A 12,065-nucleotide genomic window follows, 5' to 3' on the forward strand; every position below is an offset into this window, starting at 1 on the left:
TTATTCAGCAAGTATTTTTTAAAGATTTAAATGTTTTTAAACACCGAAATTGAGAGAATGTTGTCTGGTGACGTCATGCGGCAAATGCTTATTTCAAGACATCAAAGTGCCCACACACAAAAACATGCAATCATATTTCTCGTCAAAATGACAGTTGGTAGGCCATCGGTGTTTGCCTGTGGAGTTCTGCGGTAAGGCAGTACACACCTCCGATGTGCACGAAACGAAACATATTCCAACGTGTGTGGCGAGTGATTGTCGAGACACATTTCTTTGTGTGCGGTTGTGTGATAGCCATTGCAACAAGTTTGTTTCAAACCAGTATTGTTTTCAATAACTGCGAACTTTGTTGCGGCATAAGTCATACCTGAAATCGAAACAAAGAAACAAGGCGAAACGGAAAATCATGTTTCGTTGTAGACGGCTGGCTGTTTGCCTTCGTTTGGCTGTCGTGGCAGTATATGTGAAATTTTTGCTGACTATGGACGAAGACACCGGAAAATTAATTGATTTAGTTGAAGCAAGAAGAGCACTATATGATGCTAGAGATATGGACCATGCTAATCGAAAAAGAATTGAGAATCTGTGGATAGAAGTATCTATCGAAATGAATTGGGAGGGTGAGTTTTTGCAATATTTTTCACTATACGAACAAACACGTGTATGCATGCATCCATAGATGTACAAGCAACCGGGAGACAAATTACGAAACAAACAGAGTGGGTATACAACCTGCAGCATTATATGGCAGTGTTGCCACAAAAAAATTACCAAATTCCTCAAAAGCAAATGAAAAATCCTCAAAATCCGACCAAATTAAAATCAAAATTTTCTTATTATAGATATGAGTATTGTTTACTGCATACTATTTACTGGTACTTAGTATAAAATTAATTACATTCTCCAATTCAGTTGGTACATTTGTTCTGGCGGTTCAAACAAAGTATCACCGTTATTTTTTATGCCTTTGTTGGTATGTATATAATATTGATTCAACTACATATATGAGTGCTCAATCTGGTCCTCAAGTCAGTCCTACACATTTTCAAACTACTAAATATACGTTCTACTGGAGCATTAGAAAAGGGCTATATTAGTAATGCAGATATAATTTTTTCTAATTGGGATTCTTATATGAACTTGAATAATCTTTTAATTCAAAGAGTTTTTTCCTATAATTTTCTTGATCTAATGCAGAATCAATATGAACATCCTTATGATCGAACAATGCGTGTTCTCTCCATTTTTTAACGAGATTTTGCAAGTTCAAAGTACATAATTTGAAAATATAACGATGGAATGAAAAAAATTATCGATAACATTTTGAATATTTAGCAGAAAATGCAGATGTGCTTAAGAGCGAAAAATACCACACAAGCAGCTTGACAAACCAAGCAAAATATCCCTTTTCTTAAAGTTATTTATGTTGTGTATGGGGAAATGTGGACAAAAATCAAAACCGGAACCAGAAGAAAACTAAAATTCTTTGTTTGAACGAGTCATGTTTGCATGGTGTATGGCGAAATGGGTAGAGTTGGTTTGAAGAATGTTTGTATTTTGCTATTTATAAAACTTCGGAAACCTTTTTGTTCAAAACTTTGCGGAGCGATTTAACAACTCTGTTGTGCGAAACATGGTTGCATTTGTTATCTGCAAATGTATCGAGAGAAAAATCCTCAAAAAATACTCAAGCGCAGCCGAAATTCCTCACGTTTTGAGGAATTACAACAAAGTGGCAACACTGTTATATAGTCTTTCAATTTGAGTAATTTCATTTGGGTTTTTAGCTATTCACTTCGTGGGTTCGCGCCTAACACATACATGTATGTTCATTAGGGTGGTCCAAAAATGAATGTGAAAATGTAAAGTCGGAATTTTTATGCTCTCACCCCCTAGGATTGTTCGATACCGAAAAAAATAAACCCTTATTTTTTTAATTTAAAATCAAAAAATATTTAGAGGTCACTCAAAGCGCCCAAACTTTTCGGTGTATTTTATATGGGGAAAAAACAACTTTTCATAGAAATGGTATAGAATAGTTATGACTCAATATTTTTCTTTCAGAAAACTCTGTTTATCTGCAGGAGATTCCCAAAAATAATACCCAATTGTTTATTTAACCACTTTTTCATTGCAGCTATAATTTATAGGTCCGCCAAAAACCCACAAAAACACCGAAAAATGCAATGGGCGACCAATAAAAAATCGTTAGTTTTAAAAAATGTTAAATAAACAGTTGGGTATTATTATTTAAAGTCTCCTTTTTTCGATATAGAACAATCCTAAGGGGTGAGAGCATAACCATTACGACTTTACTGTTTTGGACCACCCTAATGCACATACATATGTATGTATGTACATACTTCCACATGCATGCATTCATTTTTACATTTATTTATGTACATACATATTTATGTACAGTTGTGCTCATAAAACTGATAGTACCACGATAGCTCAAAGATACTTAATCTATTCTTTGACATGTTCTGTTTTGAGAGTATAAGAGATTTGATAGATACCTATCGTTGTTACCTTAATTCACCGACACTTTTTTTGAATGTGGGGTTTTCACAGATTTTGGTAGGGTGTAATACATAAATGTCGGCCGCTGTGGTGTAGTGGTAAGCAGTGCGCGCTTCCACTCCACAGCACCTTCAGGCCCTGGTCAAAGCAACATCGCAAAAAATATGGAAAAAAGGGTTTTTCTTAACAGCGGTCGTCCCTCGGCAGGCAATGACAAATCTCCGAGTGTATATCTGCCATGAAAAACAGCTTCTCATAAAAAACACAATCGCCGTTCGGAGTCGGCGTAAAACTGTAGGACCCTCCGCTTTGTGTGACAACATCAGGGCGCACGCCACAAATCGGAGGAGAAGCTCGGCCAAACACTAACATACATATGTGTAAGCGCCATTACCAAATCAACGGGGTTCCATGCCACTTTTTAACGAGCCCCACTTGTTTTTGATACCGGTTTTGTAATGTTTTTTGCTCTCCTGTAAAAAAAATTTGTTGCCTAGGGCCTTTGTGAATTAAGGTGACGCTATGGATATTAGGGACAGAAAAGTAGAATCCACATACATACATACATACATGCATAGAATAAATTAAAACTAGTGAACACAGTATCCAAAGATATCCTAAGACAGTGTTGTGTAGAGATGCTACCACGTTGATGAGTTCCGATTCCGGATTCCTTGAAATGCAGGAAAATCACTCCTGTTATCACTTTGACTCTTACCAGTCTAATATTTTGATGGTTTAAGACGCATAGCCGAAAGTTAATGAACCATAAATAAGTGTACAAACATAATTTCGTCAGTTTTTCTTATGACAAGTAGCTTAAGTATTTTCTAACTATTTTATAAATATAAACAAATTACATATGTATAATATAATATATAAAATAACGCGAATATCCTTATATTCGTTTATCAGTTCGAATATTCAAGTATATGGATAACATTTTGATATCCGGTCAATAAACGTCCAGTTGATTATCCGGATGTTATAAAAAGTATTCGACTGATTCGTAGAATTACTGAATCAATTGCGTTGCAAAATAAATAATAGAAAAAGCTCTCTCATTCACCACTCGTAATGAAAAGCAATTTTGAGAGAAAGCACTTATCACTGTTGCCTGTTTGCGGGATTTCGCCTTTTTCGAAATTTTTCAACCAAAAAGGGCGAATGGGATTTTCTGTCCAGAAACGGGATTTTTCGCATACCATACAAAGCAATAAAATTTAGTAATTGATAAATAAGAAAGGTGCCATATTCTGCGGTAAATTAACGCCGTTCATTCGAATCCTATCAGCGAAACTTTATTCACTTGAAATTAATTTTAATAGCAAGTTTTTGGCTTATACATACGGTGACCATTCGTACCGATTTTGATTTTATGATTTAACGAAAAATTAAATCATAAACTAAAAATCTACTTCCGTATAAAAAAACATTAAGAAAAAATAACATTGCTTCACTTAGTGCAAAAAAAGCTTAAACTACGAGTGTGTTTTTGATACAGGAGATGCAAAGTTCTAATTTCTGCCCACCGCGAATGCTGTGTTGCATGTTTTGCAGACTGTCTTTGTTTTTGGTGGACGGAATGCGCGAACATTTCGTTTATTTTCACTTTTGACACTTTTAATGTGTTCCAGAACGTCTGGGTTTTGCAGGATTTAGTCCAAAGGCGTTCACGTACGCAAAAATTAACAAACATGATAATTTATATGTTGGGTCTAACGATATTAGACCCCGGGTCTTCCTGAAGGCCTACTGACTTCTCGAGAAGGAGCGCTGGAAATGCTCACACACACAGTGTGCAGTGTGTAGTGATGTTGAGATATGCTTTGCACTTGCCTAGGGGCTAGCTGTTCTGTAATACCTTATCATGGAAAGGATTTAACAAAATTTCCTCTGGGTAGATATATATATATATATGTATGTATGTGCGTATGTATGGTACAACCTTGATTTTTACATTTATACCCGAGCGCACTTGTGCACAAGGGTATTATAACTTTGTTCACATAACGGTTGTTTGTAACAGGCAAAACTAATCGAGATAAATATAGACAAATGTATACATAAATAATCAGAATGAAAAGAGAAATCGATTAAGCGGTGACTGTCTGTCCGTCCGTCCGTCCGTCCGTCCGTCAGTCCGTCCGTCTGTCCGTCCGTCTGTCCGTCCGTCTGTGCACACAATAACTCGAGTAAAAATTAAGATATCTTATCGAAACTTGGTACGTGTACTTCCTTCGGGCGTAGGACGGATGGTATTGAAAATGGGCAAAATCGGACAATAACCACGCCTACTTCCCATATAACGGTAATTTTCAGAAATACAAAAACTGCGATATTTTAGTAACTACTGAAGATAATTCTCTCAAAATTGATACTTACAACAAATTTTAGACGATAAATAAGAATATTGAAATTTTTTGGAAAATGGGCGTAGCCACGCCCACTTATGGTTACAAGTGTATATCTTGGTAACCGCTGCACCAATTTCTTCGAAACTTGGCACAGTTGTTGGCCCTGTTACAGCATACCAAATGGCCGAAAATTTTTAACATCGGACAATAACCACGCCCACATCCCATATAACGGTAATTTCGATAAATACGAAATCCTCGATAAATCAGTAAATATTAAAGCTAAATTATTCAAAATTTGATGGTTGCAACAATTCTTTACCAGGAAATACGCTTATGATAAAATTTTGGTAAATGGGCGTAGCACCGCCCACTTATGATCATATATATGTATCTCGCTAACCGTTCTAGCAATTTGTACTCGGTATGGTTATTGTGCTCGCCACATAAAAGCAAACCATTGTTGAAATCGGACTAAAATTACGGCCGCTTTTCATATAACGGTAAATTTCAGAAATGCTTGAAATTTCAATATTTCGAAATTTAGGACGCTAGTTTACTTAAAATTTATACACCCCGGCTTATCATGTAGCGGTAGCTTTCGGAAAGGTGGAAAACATATCTATACTAATTATATAAAGAGAAGTCCCTTTTTTTTGTAACAGGTAATCTCGCGAACGGCTGGTCCGATTTTCATGAAATTTTGTATGCAAATAGCTTTCGGTAACCACCATGTTTTAGGCTAAAAAGATTTTACTTTTTTTCGGGTAGGTGGACCAGGGACCGGTCTATTCGAAAAAATCTTATTATAGTCCGATGTGCTTAAAATTTAGTACGTAAGTAGCTTTTTAGCATATATTAGCATATATGACCCATTTTTTCCGGGAAGTGGTCCAGAGACCGATCTGTTCGAAAAAATCGTATTTACGGTCCGATTTGTTTAAAATTCGGTACGTAGGTAGCTTTTTAGCATATATTAGCATAAATGATCCATTTTGTCCGAGAAGTGGGCCAGGGACCGATCTGTTCGAAGAAATCGTATTTATGGTCCGATTTGCTTAAAATTCGGTACGTAGGTAGCTTTTTGCCTGGATAAGCTTATAGATTCCTGTTTTCCAATTTTCATGCAATTTCGAATATAAATAGCTTTAAGTAACGACCATATCAAGGGGCGAATTCGTCCCTAGGCAAGATTTTTTTTGCGCCAATCTGAAACAACGGATACTGTCAAAATATAATAATAATATATAATATATCTCAACTAATATATATTTAGAAAGGCGTTTGTTAGTTTTCGCAAGGCTCGAGAGCGGCTGAACCGATTTTTTTAAAACTGCCACCTGCCGCACATGTCCCAAGGATGGTTTTAGGCTGAAAAAATCTGTATGTAAAGGGGGCGTGGCACTTCCCATACAAACCGAATTTCTCATGCTACATATCTCTGAAAGTGTGCATGGTAGAGTTTTGGAAATTGGCATGGAGATATACGAAATCAATCGCATACCCTTGGAGAAAAATTTTAGCTATTGTAAAAAGGGGTGTGACATCTACCATACAAACCGAATTTTTCATACTGCTAATCTCTGGAAACTGTTTGGTAGAGTTCTAGAGTTTTGTATGGAGATGTACGAAATAAATCGCATACTCTTGGAGAAAAATTGGAACTATTGGAAAAGGGGGCGTGGCATCTTCCATACAAACCGAATTTTTCATACTGCCTATCTTTGGAAGTGTTCATGGTGGAGTTCTGGAACTTGGTATGGAGATATACGAAATCAATCGCATACTCATGAAGAAAGAGGGCAGCTGTTGGAAAGGGGGGCGTGGCACCTCCCATATAAATCGAATTTTTATACGGCATATCTCTGAAACTGGAACTTCGTATGGAGATATGTATATAGTTGAAATCAAGCCCATACTCATGGAGAAAATTTGGGCTATTTGAAAAGGGGTGTGAGGCCTACAAACGTACCGACCTTTAGCTATCTTTGAATGAATTTTTTTATTCTTCTGTAGGTGTGTTTGTGAGTGAAATCCTCCTAAATAGTTGTACGGATTTTAACGAAACTTTTTGTGTATTTGAGTGGGTCTCTGGATGGTTTAGTTTCACAATTTAATCCGACAGTTGGCGCTGTAGTTGAGTTATTACTAAAAGTCTTATTTATGATCCCATTTGGCTAATGTTTTAAATATGTATGCAATACTATTGCAAAAACGTGCTGCCAAGTGGTGCTGAAGTCGAGCTATTACTAAAAATAGCCAAGTGAGAAAAGGGGCCGTGAAGATCAGATTAAATCGACCTGTTGCACCATTGAGTATATCGAACGCTCCTGCGTTGCAATTGGCCCAATGGATGTGATTTTCTAATATTATTATGCGTTCAAACTTTTAAGGTATTTCGTCTGAAATAAGTATATGTGACCTGGTCTACGAAAAGGGAGCTTACGTGCGAAAACTAGTTTTCTGTGCAAAAGCTGTTAAAAGTAAGCAACTCGTTTCGTCAGTTTCTCATTATCTCGTTAATTGTTCTCCGCGCCGGACGTCCAGTAAGTGTTGTTGTTGGTCCAGTAAGTGTTGTTGTTGGTCGGAATATTATTATAGTTTTATTATTATTATTATTAATATTATTATTATTATTATTATTATTAATATTATTATTATTTTTAGTACACTTCTAAGCAAGTTAGGATTTTCTGCTTTTCACCACGTGAAAAAGCATCTCATCTTCCATCCGAATCAACCAAAAAGTGAAAATTGATTTTTTGACACCTAAGCCCCCTTTCCGTAGACCAGGTCACATATGTATATTGCATTTCTGTAGAACAATGATTCGCACCCATTTTGAAATTGCCACCTACTATACTGTAAAGCTTCTAGGACATTCACTATAGAACCGGGTCATTGTTGCCGCCAGGGAGTGAAGAGGAAAAAATGTATTTCGCTTTGCGAATAACCGTGCTATGAAATGCCGCACAACTGGAGAATTTCAAGAACATATATAACACTTTCCTTAGGTTATTTAAAGCGGAAAATGACCACCAAACCTTAATCTTAGCAGACAAATGCGCCAATGAAAATCGTAAACGTGAATTGTTGGTGAAAATGTTGGACCAAAAAGTTTCAATAAAATATATAAAAATTTTGGGCGGGACGAAGTTCGCCGGGTCTGCTAGTATTTAATACTTGCGCCGGATATTTAATGTTCGGCTCCGCCCGAACTTAGACTTTCTTACTTGTTTTTGTTTACTTTATTTAACATTAAATTTACTGCTTTTAATATATTTATAGTATCGGAATGCAAAAGGAAATGGGCAAGCTTGCGCAATGCCTACACCAGATGTTTGCGGGAAGAAAGAACCAAGTCATCAGGATCGGCTGGCAAGAAAAAGAAGTGGTATTGGGCTGATAGCATGTCCTTTTTAAATGAGCATATCAATCCGCAGTATAGTAATATAAGCAATTTTGATTGTACAGATCTTGACTCTCCGCCTTCTTTGAATGAAAATATTGAAAGTATGGAATCAGATACAAGTATTGTCAGAAACAGCCACTTACCATCCAAAAGAAGTAGAACTTTGGTTTCAGAGCCAGTGGTACCGCCAGTGTTTGAATTTGTACAGTCAAAAGCCAGAGAACGTGTACCAGAAAACGGAAATTCATTATTTTTCATGAGTTTGCTGGCTGATTATGAGAAACTGACCACTAAAAGGCAAAGGGCATTTAGAATGCATATGTTAACTAAAATGAATGAGTTGCAAGAAGAGGAGGAAAATGACGCCTTAAATGCAGAATCGGAGGAAGAAAAATTGTATAATAACTATGAACGACATAATTCTCATTCAAATAAATCTTTTGAACGATTTTAAACATACAACTTTTGGTTTCAATTTCAAAGGAATTCAGATTTTGGTGACTTTTGGACTTGCGAAGCTGTGCAATCCAAAAACTAATAATACATATTTCCTACAAAAATACACATATTCTAAATACCATGAAAATAGTCCTAAGGAGAGTTAAACTTGATTTTCGCAAGCCAGAGTCGCTGAATTCTTCTTCATATTATGAACAAAAGCGTTGGACGGAGCGTTTTCTGACGCCTAGCGTTAACGCCGAAGTGCCATACCTAGGCAAAAGCGTCAACGCTATGTCATATGCAGAACTAACACTAACAATAAGCATAGGTGCCTTTGTGTTAAACACGAGAATGACAATTTTGCGGTTTTATGCAGCCAACTTCACTTCGTAACTTCCTGTCAAAATCGGATGTTCCAATCGCTTAGCGTTGACGCCACGTTATTTCGGTATTCTTCATACAAAATGAGTATCACTGACTTCCAAAACGTACCAATATAATGTTTGAATACTGTTCTACTGTGGTATTTAAACTGTTTGTATATGCAGAGTTCCGAAACACTACAACCATATACATTGCATATTTTGAATATCTAATAAAACAATGATCACCATTTCGAAATTTTCTATTTTTGAAACACCAATGGTAACCAAAAACGAACGAAGCGATGCGTTTAGATAACTTTTCGGATGCGCTTTGGAAAAGTAGTTTGGCGTTATGGAACATTAAACTTTGTACGTATGCAGTGCAATTGATGTTTTGGAAGTCAGCCTATTTTCTGAAGGCTAGACAACGCTTGAGCTTTTGTTTAGGTATGGCAGTAAGCAATTTTGGCGGAGTTCAACAAAGCGCGCTGGTCGTTTCATTTCTGTGCCAACTGACGCTAATTGGAAATGTCAAGTCCTTCTCCGCTCGGTTTTTCCATCGCAGTTGGGGACTCCATCTTCCTCTGCTACAATGCATAATATATCCCAAAAATTTAACGGGACAAATGAGAAATAAAGGGTTTGCTTTAAAATCCCAACTGCGAACCATATACTAACAAAGGTGATCCATTCCAACGAACTAATTCTCAGATTAGTTGTAAGCTTATGATAAATAAAATTAAAATAAAGTATGTACGTAAACATATAATTGACAAACCCACAAAAACAAAGTAAGAGATACAGTTGCGGTCAAAATAATATCAGCAAAATTGAAAATGATGCTCTTGGCACCTTATCTTTTTTATTTATTGTTAATAATTTTCATTTAAAATATGGGTCGATCCATGATACAATAATTTTTAGAAGGTAGTTTCACTTCAAAATTTTTGACATAAACCGTGTCTGTGACAAACACGCAATGTGGCCACTGCTACGATATAGAACTTGGGGATTATCGCTTGTTATTTTAGATATTTTTTAACAGAACATGTAAAAATTTATGAAACATTCATAACTGATCACTTAATTTTTTATAAATATATATATTTATACAAACATTTTTGCCACTGCTAATCACATGAATAAAAATCATAAAAATGAAAATATAACAGCAATATTTCTTGTTTATAATGGATTAGATCCATCGCACACCACGGACTTTATCGGCCGCCAATTTAGATGTGCTCTCTGGTCTTTCCATTGCACCACAGCGCGATTAAGCTGGTGTAATGTGCGCACCTCCATACATCTTCATGTACATATTTCAAGCGAGCCCTATCATTTAAATAGGCGGCCGATAAAGTAGTGTGGTGTGCGGTGGCTCTTATAGCTGTATCCTTACATCTATTCCGTGTGTTGCAATATCCACGAAAGCAGCAGTTAATTTTTTATTAAGAAAATTATTACAAAATATTCGAAAATTTCTCTACTTATATGTTTGGCTTTTCTTTGTTTTATTTTTCCAACGTCAAAAGCTGGATTTTTTTTTTGAAAAGTTGGTACAACAAAAAATGCGAAACATGTTTTCTGTCAGATAGCTAACATGGCGGATAAGAAGAAGAAGTGAAACTACCTTCTAAAAATTATTGTATCATGGGTCGATCTATATCAGATACCAAATAAATAAAAGTTTTAAAGCTTTCTAAAACTTCACAAAATTTAATTAAACTTGAACAAGTTTTCATAAAAATGTCGATATGTATTTTAATTTATAGCCCATTCAATTTCAGTACAATAAAGTTTCAAGTCGCTAAAAATTACAGATGATTTTTTAGATTGTTTTTTGTGGAAGGTGTTGCGCATATTCTTCCATATAAAGGTCAGTTTTGTTCATGTGTTATATGGAAGAAAATTCGCAACACCTTCCACAAAAAAAAAAATATGTATCTAAAAAATCAACGGTAATTTTTAGCTATATTTCTCTTACAGAGTAGCATGCAATAATGCTTGCTAGAAGTTTACAGGTTGAAAAGAATAATGAAATTGTCGAAAATACGGGAAAAATCTTGTCCCGGCGGAACATTTAAAATTTAATGCAAAATACGGGACGTCCCGGCAAATACAGGACACTTGGCAGCGCTATTTTTAATAGACTTTTTCGTGCTGATTACGAATCTGTGAGTATAAAGTTTCCATCGGCTCGGGATTTTGGGATAAATGACGCAGGGAAGCCAACTCGTGGGGCATTCCCCGATTTGCGGGGAATTTCAGTTTGCGTGGGAAATCGGGGAATGTACCATTTTTTGTGGGGAATTTACGTGGGGAATCGGGGGATAAACTGTTTTTTTTTGTGAGGAATCAGGTGTTGACCAATTTTTTTCTTTTTTGCTTCACTTATTTCATGAGTAAAAAAAGTTGCATAAGAAATACAACTGCAACTAAAGTACTGATTATGCAACCCTGAAAATTATGCAAACTACTGTTGACTTTTTAGAATTTTCTTTGTCGCATTTGCTTTCATGTAACAAATAAACACAATTTATTCTTAATATGGAAGAAAACTGCAACACCTTCGGAAAAAAATTTTAAGTGAAAATGCTTAGCCACTTAAAACTTGAACTTTATTGTACTAGAATTGAGTTCGCTACAAAACTGCACACTCGAAATCTTTATAGAAAATCGAATTAAAAAGCTCGAAATTTTTACGAACGTATATTGAATATTTTTGTAAATATTGTAAAAAGTTTGTAACTTGGATTTATACGGGTTTTGTTAAAAAATGAACTGTGTATATATTGATAAAAAAATAACTCAAATTAAATAAAAAAAAGTAAAAATAATTGCGAAAACTTGTAAAAATTAACTGCGACTAGAATTTTTTCGACCACTGTATGTATGTACATTTTTCATTCTTCATTTGTTAACTAACTTTATAAAAGTTTGGTTTGATTTATGAATACATATCGC

General features: G+C 35.6%; 1 protein-coding gene across 2 annotated transcripts; it reads left to right on the forward strand.

The window, feature by feature from the left end:
- The first annotated feature begins 219 nt into the window (after window positions 1-219).
- Window positions 220-8,751, forward strand: LOC118741607. 2 transcript variants are annotated; one of them, XM_036473600.1, is made up of 3 exons: window positions 220-620; window positions 8,169-8,274; window positions 8,355-8,429. In XM_036473600.1, coding segments are annotated over exons 1-3 (321 nt in total). In that variant the 5' UTR covers window positions 220-406; the 3' UTR covers window positions 8,356-8,429. The 2 variants fall into 2 exon arrangements, with proteins under 2 accessions (XP_036329493.1, XP_036329492.1); XM_036473599.1 differs by having other exon boundaries at window positions 8,169-8,751.
- The last annotated feature ends 3,314 nt before the right edge of the window (window positions 8,752-12,065 follow it).

The sequence above is a fragment of the Rhagoletis pomonella genome, unplaced genomic scaffold (assembly GCF_013731165.1).
Source record: "Rhagoletis pomonella isolate Grant_MI unplaced genomic scaffold, Rhpom_1.0 Rhpom_scaffold_00006, whole genome shotgun sequence".
Taxonomy (NCBI): Eukaryota; Metazoa; Arthropoda; class Insecta; order Diptera; family Tephritidae; genus Rhagoletis; species Rhagoletis pomonella.